Source organism: Colobus angolensis, unplaced genomic scaffold (assembly GCF_000951035.1).
Source record: "Colobus angolensis palliatus isolate OR3802 unplaced genomic scaffold, Cang.pa_1.0 Scaffold449, whole genome shotgun sequence".
In the NCBI taxonomy this organism is placed as follows: domain Eukaryota; kingdom Metazoa; phylum Chordata; class Mammalia; order Primates; family Cercopithecidae; genus Colobus; species Colobus angolensis.
Genome location: NW_012117921.1, coordinates 1,482,271 through 1,501,652, shown reverse-complemented (window position 1 = coordinate 1,501,652; position 19,382 = coordinate 1,482,271). Strand labels below are relative to the sequence as shown.

At 52.4% G+C, this 19,382-nt stretch overlaps 1 protein-coding gene across 3 annotated transcripts in view; it reads right to left on the bottom strand.

The window, feature by feature from the left end:
* Positions 1-1,339: 1,339 nt before the first annotated feature.
* The window catches only part of LRRN2 (leucine rich repeat neuronal 2), a 104,113-nt gene continuing 86,070 nt past the window's right edge, over positions 1,340-19,382 (bottom strand). Inside the window, exons 1-2 of one of the 3 annotated variants that reach the window (XM_011957766.1) lie at positions 17,306-17,409; positions 1,340-4,387 (exon numbers count right to left, since the gene is read on the bottom strand). In XM_011957766.1, the coding sequence (XP_011813156.1) occupies positions 2,020-4,161 (2,142 nt within the window). In that variant the 5' untranslated portion in view covers positions 4,162-4,387; positions 17,306-17,409 and the 3' untranslated portion in view covers positions 1,340-2,019. Of the gene's footprint in view, positions 4,388-17,305; positions 17,410-19,382 lie in introns of those variants that run through there. The other 2 variants (XM_011957765.1, XM_011957764.1) reach the window with 2 other exon arrangements.

Below are 19,382 nucleotides of genomic sequence, written 5' to 3'. Positions count from 1 at the left end.
GCGACAACACTGTCTATGAAAAAGCTGAGGCCTGGAGCAGAAGAAGTGAAAAATCCCAGCTCCTGCAGGCCTATGCCCAGTGGTTCTCAAAGTGTTGTCCCCAGTCTAGCAGCATCAGTGTCACCTGAAAACTTGTTAGACATCCAGGTTCTCAGTTGTTACCCAGCTCTAGTAGATGGGAAACTCTGGGGGCAGGACCAGCTATCTGTGTTTAACAAGCCTCATAGGTGACTGATGTAGCCTTGAGTGAGGACCTCAGCCAAAAGGAAGAAGGCTCCTACTGTGGCTGTTTGCTGATGGTCTTCGCAGAGCCTGCTCTCTTTGAGCTTCCTGAGAGACGGACGCTACCCTCGCTTAGGTGAGCACTCCAGATCCATGGGGCCTCATGCTCTGTCACTGGTCTGGCTTCTGCCCATGTATACATTTGCAGTCTTGATGGTGGCTTAGGATCTGCTTCCAACAAGTCTGCCAAATGTACTCGGTAACACAGGGGGATCCTCCAAATGTGCATTGCTTTCTGTCAGTCTCAGGAAATCCATTCCCTTCCCAGCCTATCTCAGAAACAGAGAGTGGTGGCTCAGTGGCCTCTGGCTCTGGCACGGCCCCTTGATGGGCCCACAGTGGCCCCTCTGCCTTGGCCCTGATGGCCCCACAGTGGCCCCTCTGCCCTTGGCTCTGATGGCTTCCCAACAGATGTTCCTCTTCACATGTAGTCCTAATAACTCAATCAGTTTAAAAACGAAAAAACTAAAAAAGCAAACCATGCTTATTGCAAATTATACTGAAATGAAACAGACAGATAAAATGCAGTAATTTCCTTATCCCATAGCCCTCCTCTCCCTAAATTCTGTATCACCCCACGCCCTGCTCCTGCCCTAGTGAGCCGAAGTTCTTGCTGTCTTGATGATTTGCAATTCTCTGCATGACTCTGCCTCTTGGGTTTGTTTAATTAGAAATAGGCTGGGAAGTGCTTCCTATGCTCTGGCATGTTAATTGCTTATCAGAGAAGGAGAAGGGGTGACAGCATTTGGTGATGGAAATTTCCGCTCTCCCCATCTCAGGGTTTGTCTCCATGGTTCTCTCCCACCCCTCTCCTTGCTTCCTGCGCTCTGCCTCCCTCCCTTCCTCACTCTGGTCATTGTCACAGCCACGGAGACTCTTGGGGACCAGAAGCAGGCCCAGGGGCCAGAATTCAAACTGAAAAGGAAAAACTGTCCCCTCTTTCACTCTGTCCCTTTTCTTGTCCATCTTCTCATATCCCAGCTGGCCACCATGCCCAGCTGGCTCCAAGGAGATTCTGGAGCAGAGCTCCTTAACTGCACTCAGTACTCAGAGGATCATTTTCCTTTCATTCCTTTCCCCCGTATTATTGTTATTATTTACTTTTATTTTTTACAAAACAGGAGAAAAGAGTGAATCGGGTTGGGGGAGGTGACACATTTCTCCACAAAGGTACAAAATTGCCTATAGAAAGTCAGCTTCGGAATACCGAGCCCGGGCTGCTGAGATGAGGCGTTCCTGGGCATCCCTCTCCCAAATGTCCTTCGGATCTGGCTGGGGTCACTCCCACATTGAGGGCAGCCTCCCCAAGGTAAGATGGAGAGGCCTCCTTTAGCCCTTGCCCAGGAGGCACAAGAGCAAGCGACTGAGACTGTACAGAGAAAGAGAAGAGGAAGAGGTGCAGCCCAGGGACACAGGCAGGGGACAGCCAAGCCAGGCCCAGGAGCCTCTGGGCAGGGAGAAGATGGGGAGGCAGCAGGCTCTAGCCAGAGTCCCTCCTGTTCCTTGGAGATGTTCCTCAGAATGGCAGCAGAGATGCCCCTAGGAGGTAAGGGCAACTTTTTGGAGGCAGCAGAAGCACCCCCAGGGCCATAAAGCCCCATCTGTCTTGGCCCAGCTGCCAGGCCTCAAGCACGTGGGTCCATGTCCCTTTCCTGGCAAGGCATCTGGCCCAGACTGCTTCTCTTTTGGTAAAAAGTAGTCCTAGTGGTTTCTCTACTGCTGAGAACAGGCTGAGCTTCAAGAATTTTGAGACAATGGTGGTGACAGTGTCTCCCCTTCTGAGAAGCTGGGCAGCTTCCTCCCTGGATTCCAGGGCAGGACGAGGGGAGCAGACACAACCCGGACAGAAGGGGCACTCCAGCCCCAGAAAGCCCAGGCTGGAGGGAGAGGCCGCCTCCCACCCACCCTCTTCCTGGGTTGGCCTGTGCCAAGGTGGGCCGCTAGCCCAGCTGCCAGGAGGAGGACAGCGAGAGCCAGGATGGCAATGAGCCCAGGACGGTCCCCTAAGGCTCTGTGGCAAGAAGTGGCCTCTTTGGTCCTGGCCCACACACAAGCCAACTGGGTGTGGGCATCAGCAAAGGCCACTTGCAGGCAGGCCCAGTACTCCGTGGCCTGAAGGAGGCGGGTAATGTTGTAGCTGTGGGTTCCCCGAGGCAGGCGGGCCAGGGCTGTGGCCCCCTGGCCCCGGAGGGAGGAGGCGCTGGACCAGGTGAGGTTGGTGGACACTGTGTTGGGTGGGGTGACCCAAGATAGCAGGATGTGATAGGGGTGGGTCTCCTGCACCCGGAGCTCCAGCCCCCGTCCTTCGTCCCTGCCTGGCTGGAGGAGAGCACGGCCCACAACCACACTAACCGTCTTAGTGTCAGCCCCCACCAGGTTCTGGGCCACACAGGTGTACAGCCCTGCCTCTTCCGCTGTCACCCTCCGCAGCTCCAGGGTCCCCTCGGGGTACACCCGGTACCTCCTGCCTGCATGGGCAGGTGTCAGTCGAAACCCGGCTGGAGTGACCCAGTAGATCTCGGGTTCGGGTTCGGCCAGTGCCCGGCAATGCAGCACCATGCTCTCTCCACTGGCTACTTGGAGGCTTGGGGGGAAGCTTCGGGGGGAGATGAGGGGCAAACAGTGGTCCGTCATCTCCCGGAAGGGCACCTCACGGACTGGGCGGCGCTGGAGGTCCGGAGGCTCCGCGCATAGGGTGGATTGCGGCTCGATGAAGCGGACACGGGTGCCCGTGGCATTGGCCCAGCGGATGACACAGTCACAGCGGATGGGGTTGCCGTGGAGACCTACCTCCTGCAGGTTGGGCAGGGACTCCACCGTCTGCTGGTGCAAGGCACTGAGAGCGTTGTTGTTGAGCATGAGGGTTTCCATCTGGGGCAGGTGGTGGAAGGCGCGGGGGTGGATGAAGGACAGCCGTGGGTTATTGGTGATGTCCAGCTTGGTCAGCTCGGGGAGGTTCACCAGGGCGAACTTGTCGATGGAGACCAGCTCCTCCATGTTGTTCAGCCCAAGCTCCTTGAGGTGCAGCATGTTGGCAAAGTCCCCCGGCCCTACTCGCTGGAGCGGGTTCTTGTTGAGGTCTAGGAACTTGAGCCCGGGCACCTGTTCCAGTGCCCGCCTGGGCACCCGGGCCAGCTGGTTGTCGTAGAAGGAGAGGCTCTCCAGGCTTTGCAGCCCCTCCAGGGCATAGTCGGAGATCTCCCGCAGGTTCATGCCTGCTAGCACCAGGCTACGCAGGTTGGCCAGGGGCCGGAAGTTCATGTCCAGGATGGCGTCTACCTTATTGCCGCCAATCATGAGTATCTCCAAGTTGGGCAGCATTTCGAACCAGCGGCTGTCAATGGCCCTCAGCAGGTTGGAGTTGAGGTGCAGCCTCAGCAAGTTGCTGAGGCCGGAAAAGGCCCTGGGGGCAATGCGGTAGAGCTGGTTGTGGTTGAGATAGAGTTCCTGTAGGCTGGCCAGCCCTGCAAAGCTGTGGTCCTCCAGCCGGGTCAGCTGGTTCTCCTCTAGGTGCAGGCTCAGCAGCTGGGGCAGGGCATGGAAATCACAGTCTCGGGCATCCGAAAAGCTGTTCTGGGAGAGGTCCAGCTCTGTGAGATTGGCCAGGTAGCCCAGCTCACTCTGGTCCACACGGACAATGCTGTTGCTCTGCAGGAGCAGAGTCTGTGTGCCTGCGGGGAGCGCCGGGGGGACCGCCGTCAGGAATAGGTCATTGCAGTCCACAGTGGTAGCCTCGCGGTAGGACGAGCGGGGTGTATACCAGGGCCGGATCTGGCAGGCACACTGAGGGGGGCAGGGCACACGCCAGGGTACCACGGGCACAGCGGCAGTGGCACCAGCCACCCAAGCTAGCAAGAGGGGGGCCACAAGGAGCCTCATGGTGGAGCTGCAGGGCAGGGGACCATTCACGAGAAGAGTCTGGAGTCCTGCTCTTCGTGTTTTGCAGGGTAAGGGTCAGCAAGCCTGCCAGGGCTCAAGGAACCACCCTCCCAGGGCAGTCATTCTACACCGGGTGTCACTTCTTGCCCTCCTGGATATGGCTTCTCTTCCTTGTCCACCAGGGCTGGGCCTGCTCACTCATTGCCAGGCCCCATCAGGGGCAGCCCTGGAAGAAGAGGATGCAGAGTTAAGGAGGTTGCAGAGAAACAGTATCTACCCCTCCTCCCATGTTTGTTTGTTTGTTTGTTTCAAACAGAGTCTCATTCTGTCACCCAGGCTGGAGTGCAGTGGCGCACTCAGCTCACTGCATCCTCCGCCTCCTGGATTCAAGCGATTCTCCTGGCTCAGCCTCCCAAATAGCTGGGATTACAGGCATGTGCCACCACCCCTGGCTAACTTTTGTATTTTTAGTAGAGACGGGGTTTCTCCATGTTGGCCAGGCTGGTCTTGAACTCCTGACCTCAAGTGATCTGCCCACCTCAGTCTCCCAAAGTGCTGGGATTACGGGTGTGAGTCACTGCGCCTGGCCCCTCCCATGTTTTTTGACTCAACAAGCCAAAAGAGCTGCAGAGGTCATGGCCAGGACCATCCTTAAGGCTTTAGTGTCCTTTTCTATGACCTGCTCACAGAGTCAGTGACTGTGAGTCTTCAGTGAAGGAGAGGAAGGTGTGTGTGTGTGTGTGTGTGTGTGTGTGTACGTGTGTGCACATGCACGTGTGTGTTTGGGAGGGAAGGAGAGTGGATGGGCTGAAATTATTGTTATCTTCAGAGTGCTTCTGAGCCCAGAGAGATGTGAGGTAGGTTCTCTAACCTTTCTTACCTCTTTCCTCCCAGCCTCCTTGGATCACTGGGTAAATGGAAGATAAAATGATAAGTTTCCAGAAATTCCTCTGGCAGTGTAAGCGGGAGGTGGGTGAAGACTGGTGGAAATAAGTACAACAGCTTCTAAAATCTGGGATGGGCTCCCCAGGACTCTAGAGGTAAAAGGCAGCGCAGACCTGATCCACATCCAGGCAGGCTGGGGTGTTCTGCTGCCTAGGATCTTCCAGGTAGGGATACTGCTTTGGTGTTTGCCAACTTCCTCACCCTGGAGGCAGGAGGTTTTCTCCTTTCCCAACAGCCTGGCAGAGTTGCCCAGGAGGAGGTAGTGGAGTTAAGAAGCCTGGGTCTGAGCTCCTCAGCTGTGCAGGTAAGGCCTTCTGTGACCTGGCCCCTTCACCTGGCTTCTCTTGTCACCACCCCACTTACCCACTGCACACAAACCTGAGGTTACCGTGACATGCCACCCTTCTGATGTCTCCTCCTCATTGTCTTCCGGACAACCCTTACTTGTTCTTCAACGCTCAACTTTAACTTCAGTCACCACCTGCAGAAAGCTTCTCCAAAACCTCCCCACCTGGCTAAGGGGCTGGCTTTATGCTCTTAAAGTATTCATGCTTCCTGCTGTCACAGTTCTCACCACACCATAGGAAAACAACTCTAACTAGAGACCTGTCTTGCCTCTTGTGCCTGTAGTACAGGATGGGTGCCTGTGAGTGTTGATTGTATGAATCAATCTCTGTGACTCCAGAGCTCCTTTCCCCAGGAGATTGGACATCACCCCTCTAATCGAGAATCCAAGCCACTGCTGTTTCCTCCATCCTGAGTGTGAGGAACCTATCCAGTTTCTGTCTTAGATCCCAGGGCCATGGAGGCAAGTATAGCCTTGGCCTAGAACCAAAGATGGAAACAAAAAGGGGCCAGACTGTGTTGCCTTCTTGAGCCTGTTCTGACTCCTGAGTGGGAATCTGATTCCAGGTAAGTTTTTAGCTACAAGTGTCAAGGAAATGCACAAACACTTACTGAGCACCCACCATTGCTCAGGACTCTTCAAAGACTCTGAATGTCTTTTTTCACATGACCCTCATAACAGGTATATGAGATAAGCACTCATACCTCCAGTTTGCAGATTAAGAGACTGAGGTCCTGAAGAGGTTAAAGAACTTGGCTCAAGTCACATAGCTGGCGAGCAGCAAGATACAAGAATCAACCCAAGTCCAGGGGGCTGTTTGCCGTTTACACTTCACATCTGTGCTCCCAGGTCTGTCTGGTCTGACTCTGCCCTGGGCCTCTGGAGGGTCTGGGATGTACTGACTGCCAAAGTTGCAGGTCATATGCCTGTTCTTGTCCCCCAGGGTGATGACTCCTTACCGGGCAGCTGCAAAAAGCTTGGAACTATGTCTCCTGCCACTATCCAGGCAGGTGCCTCTCAGTGGGCCAGAGGGGTTCTTCGCCTATCTCATCCTGCTTCCAGCATGCTAGGGCTGGGGAGGGGAGCAGTTGGAGGCAGGGTCCCCTTCCCTGAGCAGGAACAGAGCAAGCCTATTTACATTTGACTACCTCCCACTTTCCTCTGCAGCTATTTCTGAAGGTGGGAAAAACCACCGTGACTTAAAAGGCATAGAGGTTTTGCGTAGGGGTGTGTGTGCACTGACACGTAAAACTCAAGGTAAACAAACACACGTGCACACATGCATGCATGCCTGCATACATGTCCAAGGGGAACCCAGCTACCCAAGCCAGTGTATGGGGGTCAGGAAGTGGGGAGGGAATTTTGTGGTGTTCTATGTGGGTGGAAAGGAAGGAGGGAACAAGCTGAGTCTCCGAGAGGTCCCTGTTGTGGAACTGGATCTATGGCCAGTAGTCGTGCCACACTTACATACCAGAGACTACTGACTGCCACCTAGACCTGCTGTGGGAGAGCAGACCCATCAGCAAATAGATCAGGACCCAAATCTCGGCCCTACCACTCACTATCCAAGCACCTGAGGCAAAGCTACTTGACTGCTCTGAGCAACCATTTCCTTCCGTATTACATGAGATTGTCACTGGAATTAAATGAGCGTGTTGCACACAGAAAGAACTGGACAAATGTTAGCTCCCTTCCAGCTCCGACTCATCCCTCAGGGTTAGGAGGTTCTCCAGCTATAGGGCTTCTTAGGGGACAGTAGAAGTTGGCTCCTAGGGCTCAATAAGTTAGCAAGTGCCATGCTAATTGGGGAGGCAGGTTCAAAAACACAAAACAACTAGGAGAGCCCAAGACATTTCCCAAGTGGAGAGAAGGGTGAGGGCTGGAGGAGGTGGAGAGGGGTCTTCAGCTGGGCCCCAGCATCTCCCTGACTTTTAGACCCTACCTGAGTCCAGTTTCCCTTCTTCATCAACACTTGGTTCTAAGCGCTGAGTCAGTGCTCAACTGCACTGAGGGAATCAAGGAACCATTTAAAACTTAATTGAAACCCTCCAGGCACTTGCCTTTCCCCTCCACCTGAGACTGCTGCCCCTTCCTTCCCTCCCCTGGTTGGGCTGGGTGGAGGAGGCAGAGGTTGTGGCTCCTGGGCTAGGAGCCTGGGGCTGGGCCTTAGGATCCAGAGGCAGTGACTTGAAGACTTATGCTCACACGGCACCTCTGACCCCAAGGCTTGGCAAAAGCCCAGGCAAGTCCACCTCCTCACTGCTGAGCATGCAGCCCTTTCCGGGATGCAGCTCAGAGCTGCCCACTCACCTGTCATCACCATCTAAGGCTGCCTTGCACATGGCCCGCTCATGCAGGCTGATTAGCAGTTTCTATCGGGGAGCTGCAGAGAAAGCTAATTGTCTTTCATCTGTAATCTCCAGGGGTGATCAGGAGTTCAGACTGTCACGTGTATACTTTCCCCAACTGGATTCCAAGCGGCCTGAGGCAGGGGCCATATCTTACACGCTTTTTGTGTCCTCAGAGCACCAAGTGTAGGACTGAGCATGTAGCGGGTGCTTGAGAGTGGCTATAGTGAAATGCATAGAGAACACGCATTGCATTTAATCCCCCCAACAACCCTGTGTGTAGGCAAGAAGGGATTATTTAGCCCCATTTTGCCAGTGAGGCAACTGAGAGAAACATTAAGTGATTCATCAGAGGTTGCACAGCTTCTATGCAGTGGGGTCAGGATTCAAACCCAGGGTCTTCGACTCTACAGCCTGCCTCACCAGCCCAGCCAACGCGGATCAGCGCCTGTTTTACAGGAGCAGAGGGCAAGGCTGCCTCAGTTGCAAATCCCTTCAGAGAAAACCTGGGTCCTCAGGTCCTCCACCCCACCTGCCCCCTGCTGGGCCCCTCAGCTCCTGTTCCTTGACTCCTGCCCAGAACGACCCCCTTGGGGGACAGTGTGGGGAAGGACACTGTTCCTGTGTGTGTGTGGCTGGGCCTGGAACCACAGGGACAAACACAGCCAGCTGCTGCACACAGACCTCAACCTGCCTTCTGAATGGGGGCTGTGGGCTGCTTTTTGTGCAGTGACTGCTGGCCAGCTGTGGGCTTCAGTGACGGGAGACAAAAGCCCAAGAGCTGTATTCCAAGAAGCAGGGTTGGTTGCCCACTCCAAGGGCAAGTTTCTCTCTTGGAAGGGCTGGTGCTGCAAACCCTGTCAGGCCTATGTCCTCCAGGCTGTTTCTGTGGATTTAGCAGAAACTGTGGAATTAATCCGCTCTGCTCCTGATTAAACTAAGACCTTTGGCAAAGGTCTGAAGGAAGAGTTTTGGAGATGCTGTTGGTGCTTTCTCCCTTCCCTGCTTCTCAGGCCCTGGCCCCAGCACAGCCCCAGTGCTCCTGACTGGTACTGGTGGACACAGAGTCTCCTCTGCTCTCCTCCTCCCTCCTCTCCCTGGCGGTTCCCTGCCCAGCCCCCTGGGAGCTGAGTGTCCGGAGGGAGGGTGGCAGGCGGTGATCGATTGCCTGGCCTTGGCTGCTTCAGTGCCAGGACATCCCTCTCCCCACAAAGCTGCGGAGACAGATGGGCGGCATAATTGAGTGTAGCGTTGATAAACTCCAGCCTCCTCACCAGCAGATAAGCGCTGGGTGGGAGGGATGCTGAGGGTGAGGAAGGCCAGTCCTCCATCTGCATACCTGGCCTCCAGCTCCTCCTGGGAGGTGAGCCTGGCCCCTCACTCCCACTTCCCATTTAATCACACATAACCAGAACCTCGGAGCTGGAGGAAACCTCAGAGCTGGAGGAGACCTCAGCCTCAGCGTTTATCTGCTCTTCCAGAGTCTAATTCCATAAATAACTTATGTGAAGGAGGAGTGGTGGGGCGTGAGCCTGGCTCTGCTGCTCACTGTGTGACCTTGGGCAAAGTACTTAATCTTTCGAGCCCCAAATCCCCGAGCTGGGAAATGGGGATAATGCCTGCATCCCTTCTGGAACTGCTGTGAGGAGTACGGGATGTAAGGTGCACGAAGTACCTGTTAGTTCCCTCCATTGCTTCCCAGCATTGTGGCCTCTCCTTTCATCTTACTGGTTGGCACAAAAGTAATTGCGGTTTTGGCCATTACTTTTAATACTAATACCTAATACTTCTCACTTCTCAATTTTTGTAATAAACTTTAAAAAATATTGTTGAGGCATAACATATGTACAGGAGAGTAGATAAATGTCCCTGATCCCAACATGCATAGGTACAAGTGCAACCACCACCCAAATCAAGACATACACATTCCCAGCTCTCCAGAAGCTTCCTAGGTACATGCCCCTTCCCAGTCAATATCCAGCCCCCACCTGGAGCTAACCACTGTCCCAACTTCTACCACCACCAAGCAGTTTCATCTTGAAAACCCAGAATTCCCCTTCCTTTTCCACGACAAGTTGGGACCAGGGTCTTTGGAATTAGGTTACTCTGGCATTAAGGAACTTTAAATCCACTTCATTCCTCCTCCTACTTCAAAATGGGCTATAGCTTCTCAGTCTCATGTTTAACCTGTGATCTCCAGGAAGAGAGGCTGATTCTTCTCTCTCTTTCTAGAGTTCCCATATCTAAAAATTGCTCTCAGCTTTGGGGCTCAGCTCTGGGCAGCATCCTCATGGCCTGGGCCTGGGAGTGCCATGCTACCTTGAGGGAGGATGATGTGGGTGACCTCCTGGCCCCCGTGCCCCCTAGGCCTTCTCATCACAGAGTTCCGGGACACTAGGCAAGAGGATGGATTGGGGGTGGACAGGAAGGAGGGGCCCAGACCTGCACTCCTAACCATCCATCCCCTGGGCCACTCTACTCGGCAGTCTCAGAGGCTCCTCCCATTCTCTTGTCCTAAACACAACATCTCCCACCATCTAGCTGTGCTTCATTGTTCCCATTGCCATCAGCACCATCGTCCACCAAAGGCTGGAAATGCCCATCCTCTTCATCTGCCCTCTCCCACCTCACACCCCTCACTAAAATGCTCACACTTAACCTTCTCTTTTCGTTTCTGGCCTTGTCCCGTACGGTGGCCTCTTTCAGGCTCTCCTGCTCACCTGAGGGAGCCACACTTCCCCTCACTGCCTCTCATTCCCAGACACGCTACACTCTGGCTATTTTTCCTTCCACACCTCGGGCCTCTCACTCTGCCTGCCATGCCCTTCCCCAACTTCAACTCTTCAACTTCTCTTCAGCTGTGAAAACCCATCCCAAATGCCACCTCCCCTGTGATGCTTTCCCTTAGAGAAGAGTGGTTCCTCCCACAGCTGCCCCCGAGATTCTCTGAACAAACCACAGTGGCAGCTTCCTCACTGTTAGGCCATGAGTCTGTCTTCCTAACCAGGCTGAGAGCTTCTTGAGGAAAGGATGGTTTGTTATGGATTTTTGTGTCCCTAGAGCCTAGTGTCATGCACTTTCCCTTGCAGGATTGAGGGGTACTCTGCCGGGAACTGTGAATCACAACCCATTAGTAGGTCATGAAAACAATTTAACATGGGTCACGATCTACATTAAAAAAATGGGCCGAGCGCGGTGGCTCAAGCCTGTAATCCCAGCACTTTGGGAGGCCAAGACGGGCAGATCACGAGGTCAGAAGATCGAGACCATCCTGGCTAACACGGTGAAACCCCGTCTCTACTAAAAAATACAAAAAACTAGCCGGACGAGGTGGCGGGCGCCTGTAGTCCCAGCTACTCGGGAGGCTGAGGCAGGAGAATGGCGTAAACCCGGGAGGCGGAGCTTGCAGTGAGCTGAGATCCGGCCACTGCACTGCAGCCTGGGCGACAGAGCGAGACTCCGTCTCAAAACCAAAAAAAAAAAAAAAAAAAAAAGATAGGGAATATCAGACTGCATTGTATGCAGCCAGACTAAGCATTGTTTTGAGATGCTCCCCCTGCTATTTTATACACACACATTTGTGCACTGGGACATGATACAAGGCTTTTTCTTTTCTTTTTTTTTTTTGCCTTGGGCTGTAGCTATAAAAGCTTGAAAACCATTACTCTGAGAATCTCTCTTTTGGGAAAATGAGTCCCTTCAACTCTAGTTGACACCACTGGGATGCTAACAGAAAGCAAAGTCTCAGAGGAAAGATGTGGCATTCCTGAGTGTCTTCCATGTACCAGGACTTCTATTTGCTAGCCACTTTATATTCCTCATCCCATCCTTCTGCGAGGGACATACTTTTCAGATGAGAAACCTAAGCTCCACAAAGCTAAGGGGCCGGACTGAGGTCCCACAGTGAGCGTGTAGAGGAGCCAGGATCCGAACCCCATCACCAGCCCTTGCCAGTTCCATGATTTCGGTGCCAGCGCTCACCTGACCTCCAGGGCTGTCATGGTGGGAAGGGACTGGAGGGCATCTGCTGGGGAAAGGTGAGGCTTCTTTTTTCATACTTGCCCTCCCCTCCTTTCTGGTATGAGAGGGGTCAGGGTTCCAGAAAACCCCCTTGTTGGGCCTGGGAGGGGAGGGACTGTCCCCAGGCAGGAATCTCTGTCTTCTCAGGTCTCCTGGCTGGCCCAAGCAGAGAGTGTTAGAGCTCTGCTGCCTGGAAGGCAGCCTGACTCGTTATTTCTTAATTAGGAGTGGAAGGTGCCAGTAGGTAGCACAGAGTCATTGCTGTCTGCGTGCACTGCACCAAAAATGGTTGCAGGGGAGCCGAGCCATCCTGCTGAGGGCACGGAGGCAGCTCCAGGCTGTATCTCACTGCCACTTGCTGCCAGGCTTTTGCTGATCCTCAGAGGAAACTTTTCTGACCCCCTGCACCCATCTCCTGGGCTCCCATGATGCCCTAGTGTGCCTCCATCCTAAACTGGCTGGCTGGCTGTCTCCCCGACCAGACTGTGAGCTCCTCTGAGGCAGGAACTGTACTCCAAGTTGCCAGTTCTTCCAACAGTCTGGACACAGTGGTAGCTCAGAGAATATCAGGAGAAGGAAAGAAAGAGGGAGGGAGGGAAGAAGATAAAGGCAAGGCAGGCAAGGCAAGTGGGGAGGGGGCTGGCTGTCTCAGAGCTCAGGTGACTCCATTGCCTATGGGGTAGGCAGTGTCTGGGCTCAGACCCTCTGTCTCCTTCCTTCCTGACAGGAAGGAGACAAGCATCATCCCAGAGCCTGTCTTCCCTGGGCAATACCCAGGTCACTACAGGCATGGCCTCTTTGGCCCTTCCTTGGTCACTGGCCCCCAGGTGAAGAGGGCATTCTTCTCTGACTCAAGTTCTTGCCTCTGGATTTGCCATGCTCCTATGACAGTCTTCGCCCTTTGAAGATCTTTCGGGCTCCCCTACCAGAAATTCCGCAGGTTCCACCGACCTCTCTGAGAGCGTAGGCAAGTGGTTGAATGGCGGGCTTTAGAGACAGCATGGCACCAGAGTCCTGTGCTGGCTGTGTGATCCTGAACCTCCTCACTGAGATTCTCATCTGCAAGATGGAGACAGACCTGCCTCATAGCGAGGGAGAATCTGAAAAAGACGTCTAGAGAGTGCCTGGTGCTCATTAGAGTTTCCTGCCCTTTTTATCCACTTTGATTTCTTAGAGGCACATTTCCCTGGCAGGGCTTCGAGACCACCTTTGTACTAGGCCAGCATCAGGTTGGCCTATCAGGGTACTCACAGGTTGGCCTATCAGGGTACTCAGTCTCTAAGGTGGGCAGCCTCTTCCTTGGAACCTTCCCAGTGCAGGTGACACTCCTTCCTAACAGTTGCCCTGTCTGATGTCAACTATAAACACTCCCTGCAGTCTCCAACCGGGATCCTAGTTCTAGTCTTCAGGATGGCTCTAGGACTCAGTTCATTTAAAGATCACTGGTGTTGGACACAACGCTCACCCAATAAACAACTCAGCACCAGCTCCTCCTGGCTTAGGAAAGCAGCTTCGCTGCTTCCCCACATGCTCTCCAGAAGGGTCGAGAGTGCCCCTCCCCTACCAGAAGAATTCTAAATGTCCCAGCTGATGGCCTCCCATAGATGTTCCACGCTGGCCACAGTTGCAAGCCTCAGATGGGCAGCCAAGCCCGGTGATGACCCATGAGCTTCTCCACCTCTCTGCATCAGGAGTCAGGTTGGGGTGCTGAACAGACCCTGCAGCATGGCTCCTCCAGCAGTCTGGGCCCCAAGACATCCCTTTAGCCCCAGTGGATCCCTGGAACAGAGGCAAGGGCAGGAGGGAAGGGGAAGGAAGACTCAAGAGCAATACAAGTGAGAGTCTCTCCTGTCCCATGCCTTCGCACATGCAGGGACCTTGCCCACAAGTCCCCTTCCTCACCTGCGTATCTGGGGAATTCCTTTCCATCTCTGAAGTCACAGTTTATGCTGTACCCCTATGTGGTCTTCCCTGACGACCAGGCTCTACCACCAACTCAAAATAATCAGTCCCTTGCTCCTTCCTCCACCCTCAAGAATCCACATCCGCAAAGAAAATGTGCTCTACATACACTGATATGATTTGGCTGTGTGCCCACCCAAATCTCCTCTTGAATTGTACCCCCATAATTCCCACGTGTTGCGGGGGGGACCTGTGGGAGATAATTTGAATCATGGGGGCAGTTTCCCCCATAATGTTCTCATGGTAGTGAATAAGTGTCACAAGATCTGATGGTTTCATCAGGGGTTTCTGCTTTTGCATCTTCCTCATTTTCTCTTGCCGCTGCCATGTAAGAAGTGCCTTTCACCTCCTGCCATGATTCTGAGGCCTCCCCAGTCATCTGGAACTATAAGTCCAATTAAACCTCTTTTTCTTCCCAGTTTCAGGTATGTCTTTATCAGCAGTGTGAAAACAAACTAATATATGCACCATGGAATACTACACAGGCATCAAAAGAACATGGCCTTTGCAGCAGTGTAGGTGGAGCTGGAGGCCATTGTCCTAAGCAAATTCACGCAGGAACAGAAAATCAAATACCACATCTTCTCATTTGTAAGTGGGAGTTAAGTATTGAGCACATATGGACATAAATATAGGACCAGCAGACACTGTGGACTACTACAGCGTGTGTGTGTGGGGGGGTTAAAAACCTATGTATCAGGTATATGCTCACTACCAGGGTGACAGGAGCCATACTCCAAACCCCAGCATCATGCAATATTCCTGAGTAACAAATCTGCACATGGATCCCCCTGTACATAAAATAAAAGTTGAAATAAAAAAAATTCACATCAAATATGATGCTCATCTTCTCTCTCTCAGACTGCGAGCTGCTTGAGGACAGGGACAGTGGCTTTATGGCCCTGGATGAATATAGGGAAGCACCACTGCTTTCGAGGTGAATGAGGCCTTAGCTAAGGAGATGGGTTTCCTGTCTCCAAGTGTCAGTGGTACTGAGGAAAGGACCCTCAGGGCAGGGTCGGGTGGGGGTGAGTGAGGCCTGGTCAGAGGGGCTGGGCTCTGGCGGCTGAGGAGAAAGGGAGGCAGAGAATGGGGAGCAGCCCAGTTAAACACAGAGAAAGGCCAAGCCCCTTCTAACGGAAAAGGAAAATGAAATCAGAATGAAAATTGATGAGGCGGAGAGAAAAGGAGACTCATTTCATCAGCAGGTTTGCCAGACGAAGGTCTAGATAAATCAAGCCGTGGAAGGAGTCCTGGTCTCGGGGGCGCTGCCTGCTCCCTCTGTCAGCTGTCCAGGAAGCCTGGAGATAAATGGCTGCAGCTGAGGCCCCGTGGTGGGTTTGTCTTTCCTTCCCACTAACTGCAAGACAATGGCTTGCCATCCTGGCCACCTCTTCCAATGCCCTGGCCATTCCCTCTCCCAGGCCTTCTCCTGTGCCCCTCCTCAGTGCCACAGACCTCTCCCTGGGCAGTCCCTCTGCACCCCACCTTGCCAGGGCAGGCCAGTGGATAGTGTTTCTCAGAGGCTGCTTCCTGCCTTCCACTCCTCACTCATCTCCAAAGCCAGATGGGGGAAGCAGAGCTGGTAGACGCAGGATGGGACAGGGCTGGCTCTACTCCCGCCTTGGGGACAGACTTTGGATGGTGTCTTCTTCCTTCTCTAGGCCTTGGGTTTCTCATCTGCAAAATGAGGGGGTTGGGCTAGAGCAGCGGTTCTCATACTGTAGTCCATGGACCATTAGAATTCACATCACCTGGAAACTTGCTAGAAATGCGGGTTCATTGGCCCACCCAAGACCTCCAGAATCAGAAACCCTGAGGGTGGGCCCCAGTCACCTGTGTTTGAACAAGCCCTGCAGGTGGTTCTGGTGTACGCTGAAGTTTGAGGATTGCTGGCTAGCTAATCTCTAACCTCCTCTCCAGCTCAGATTAGAATTCTACAAGCCAAGAAGAGTGACACCTAGAGTGTTCAATCTAACATATATATATGTGTGTATATGATAAGCTGCTTATACCCTGACAGATTAGGTTGGGTATTCAAGACTTCCCTCACCTCCTCTGTCCTGGCCACAAGGGAACTCTTATCCATTGAGCATGAAATGGAGCCCTGACCTTATCTCAGGCACTGTAAGTATGTGAGGGCTGCAAATACAAAGTTATGGGGGAGGGCAGGTGGGGATTCACAGGTTAAAAAGAAAACCAAACCAGTCTACTAGAGGATGATAAAAGTTGTCACACAGCAAGGGCAGCAGGGCACAAGCTAGGGGAGATGGCCTGATTCTACCTTGTATAGGAAGTTAGACAAACATTCAGAGGAATTTACTAAAAATCACTGTACACTAAAAATGGCTGAAGTTGATGGTATGCGAATTATACTTCAATAAAGCCATTGGAAAAATCCACAGGGGTAGTGTTGCTGGAATCCACAGGCCAGTAATGCACAGATAGGAGGCACTAGGAGCAAAGCTCCCGAGATTCAAACATATGAGGTGAGTTCCAAGCAGTGAGTGGCTCCCCTCGGGGCCTGAGAGTGTGGGTGATGTGATGAAGACGGCGGAGCAGCACGCCAGAGGCAGAATGGTCTGGACACGATAGCCAGGCAGAGGCCAACCAAAGGAGGCATATAAGGCAGTAACCAGCTGGGCGCAGGGGCTCACGCCTGTGATCTCAGTGCTTTGGGAGGCCAAGGGCGGCTCATTTGAGTCCACGAGTTTGAGACCAGTGTGGCCAACACAGTGAAACCCTGTCTCTTCCAAAAAAACAAAACACACACACACACACACACACACAAAACACCTATGTGGGTGTGGTGGCTCATACCTGTAGTTCTAGCTACCGGGGAGGCTGGAGTGAGAGGATCGCTTGAGCCCAGGAATTCAAGGTTGCAGTGAGCTATGACTACACAACTGTACTACAGCCTGGGCAACAGAGCAAGACCCTGTCTCTAACAATAAAAGCAAACTCAAACCCAAACAAACAAAAGGCAATAGCTACAATAGCCATCAATAATAATACGTCGTTCAGATCAAATGCACCTTGCAATGAAAATTATTCCATAGGTGTGGTGGCTCACACCTATAATCCCAGCACTTTGGGAGGCCAAGGTGGGCAGATCACTTGAGGTTAGGAGTTTGAGACCAGTCTGGCAACAAGGTGAAACCCCGACTCTACTAAAAATACAAAAATTAGTAGGCCTGGTGGCATGCACCTGTAATCCCAGCTTCTCAGGAGGCTAAGGCAAGAGAATCACTTGAACCCGGGGGGTGGAAGTTGCAGTGAGCTGAGATCGTGCCACTGCAATGAGACTCTGTCTCAAAAAAAAAAAAAAAAAAAATCCTTCTGTATTCACAATCCTATGTTGCCATGGTCTGAATATATCCCACAAAATCCAGGTACTGGAAACTTATTCCCCAGTGCAACAGTGTTGGGAGGTGGGGCCTTTTGGGATGTGTTTAGGTCATGAAGAAATAAATTACTATTATAAAAAGGCTTGACAGAGAGAATTTTTTTTTTGTCTGTCTACTTTCTGCCATATGACGACGCTGCATTTGAGGCACCATCTTGAAAGCAGAGAGTAGCCCTCACCAGATGCTGGCACCTTGTCTTGGACTTCCCAGCCTCCAGAACTGTAAGAAATAAATTTCTGTTCTTTATGAATTACCCATTCTGTGGTATTCCGTTAAAGCAGCACAAATCGACTACGATGTATGTGATTCTCATGGTAGCCCTCTGAAGTCAAAGGGGCCATTATCCTCATTTTAGTGGAAAGAAGATAAGTGACTTGTCCAAGTTCACACCTAAACAAGTAACGAGGCTGAGGCTAGAAGATACAGTATGCTTCCAAGTCCAGTCTTTATTTTTCCAGTGAGAGGGCAATTATGCTAATGGTAGTCATTGACTGAGCACTGGTTAGTAGCCAGGCCTTGGGCTAGATGCCTCACCAGAGGGATTATGTTGAACGCTCACAGTAACACCGTGATGTGGAAATTACCAGCCCCACTTCTCAGATGTGAGAGGGAAGGTACCCAGCCCAGAACATTCAGTTGGTAAAGCCAGGACTCAAACTTGCTTCCGGCTGGCCCTAACACCTGTGCTCTAAACCCCAACCCCACATCATCCTCCTCCAGCGCCTGCGGCCCAGCTCTCCTTCCACTTCCTCAAGCCTGGAATAGAATGAGGAGATTTCCAGTTGACTTATTCAAGCTCCGTTGGGCCTGGGCCAAGCCAAGAGAAAGAAACTGGCCCCTGGCCTAAGCTCAGCAGCCCTTCTTCAAGAGAAGGCCCTTTCCAATCTGGCAGAGGCTTCGTCTCCTCCACACCCATCCATGCCTTCTGAGCCCAGTGCACCCGCTGCGGGAGCAGCGGCTCCCAGGGCCTCCAAGCCTGTGGAAGGAAATGCTTCCATCTGTGATCAATAACAGGCATAATTCAATGACTGCGGCAAGTACAAAAGAGTATAGGTTAAATCAATATTTAGAAGCTTTGAAATTAAACTAATTAAGAGCAAGCCTTAATGATTTTTACTGTCTGGGAATAAAACAGACAAAAAGCCCACCAATATTTCATGATTTTACTTTAGTAGCTTGTAATAATTTGGGAAGAGCAGAAAATGAAAAGTGCTCTCAGCCAGCCCTACATCCTGAATTGCAGGGGAGGGAAGCACCTGGTCCTTGGGAATAGAAGACGTGGAGGAGAGAACGAATGGGATGGAGCCCACTGTGCAAACAGCATGTTGTAAAAGGCCCTTGGCTTGGAAGTCAGGGACTGTTTTTTTTTTTTTTTTTTTTTGAGACGGAGTCTCACTCTGTCGCCCAGGCTGGAGTGCACTGGCCGGATCTCAGCTCACTGCAAGCTCCACCTCCCGGGTTTATGCCATTCTCCTGCCTCAGCCTCCTGAGTAGCTGGGACTATAGGCGCCCGCCACCTTGCCTGGCTAGGTTTTTGTATTATTTTTTAGTAGAGACGGGGTTTCACCTTGTTAGCCAGGATGGTCTCGATCTCCTGACCTCGTGATCCCCCCGTCTCGGCCTTCCAAAGTGCTGGGATTACAGGCTTGAGCCACCGCGCCCGGCCTGAAGTCAGGGACTGTTATGGGTTGAAGTGTGTTCCTCAGAAAGATATATTGAAGTCCTAACCCCCAGTACCTGTAAACATGACCTTATTTGGAAATAGTGTCTGAAGATGTAATCACCTGATGATGAGGCTATTGTGGAAGGCCCTAATTCAATATGACTGGTATCCTTATAAGAAATAAAAAAAGCCATGTGAAGACAGAGGCACACAGGAAGGTGCCATGTGCCATGGAGACAGATGGAAGTGCTGCAGCTGTGAGCCAAGGAACACCACCAATTGATGGCCACCACCAGAAAGCAGGAAGGGGCAAGAAAGAATCCTCCTCTACAGGTTTCAGAGCGAGGATGGTCCTGCTGACACCTTGACTTTGAACTTCCAGCCTCCAAATCTGCAAGACAATACATTTATGTTGTTTTAATCCATCCCAGTAAGATAGGCATCCTGAGTTCTAGTTCCCACTCTGCTGCTTTCTAACTGTGCAAGTTTGGGCAAGATGCTTTATGAGCCTCAGTTTTCTCTACTGAAAA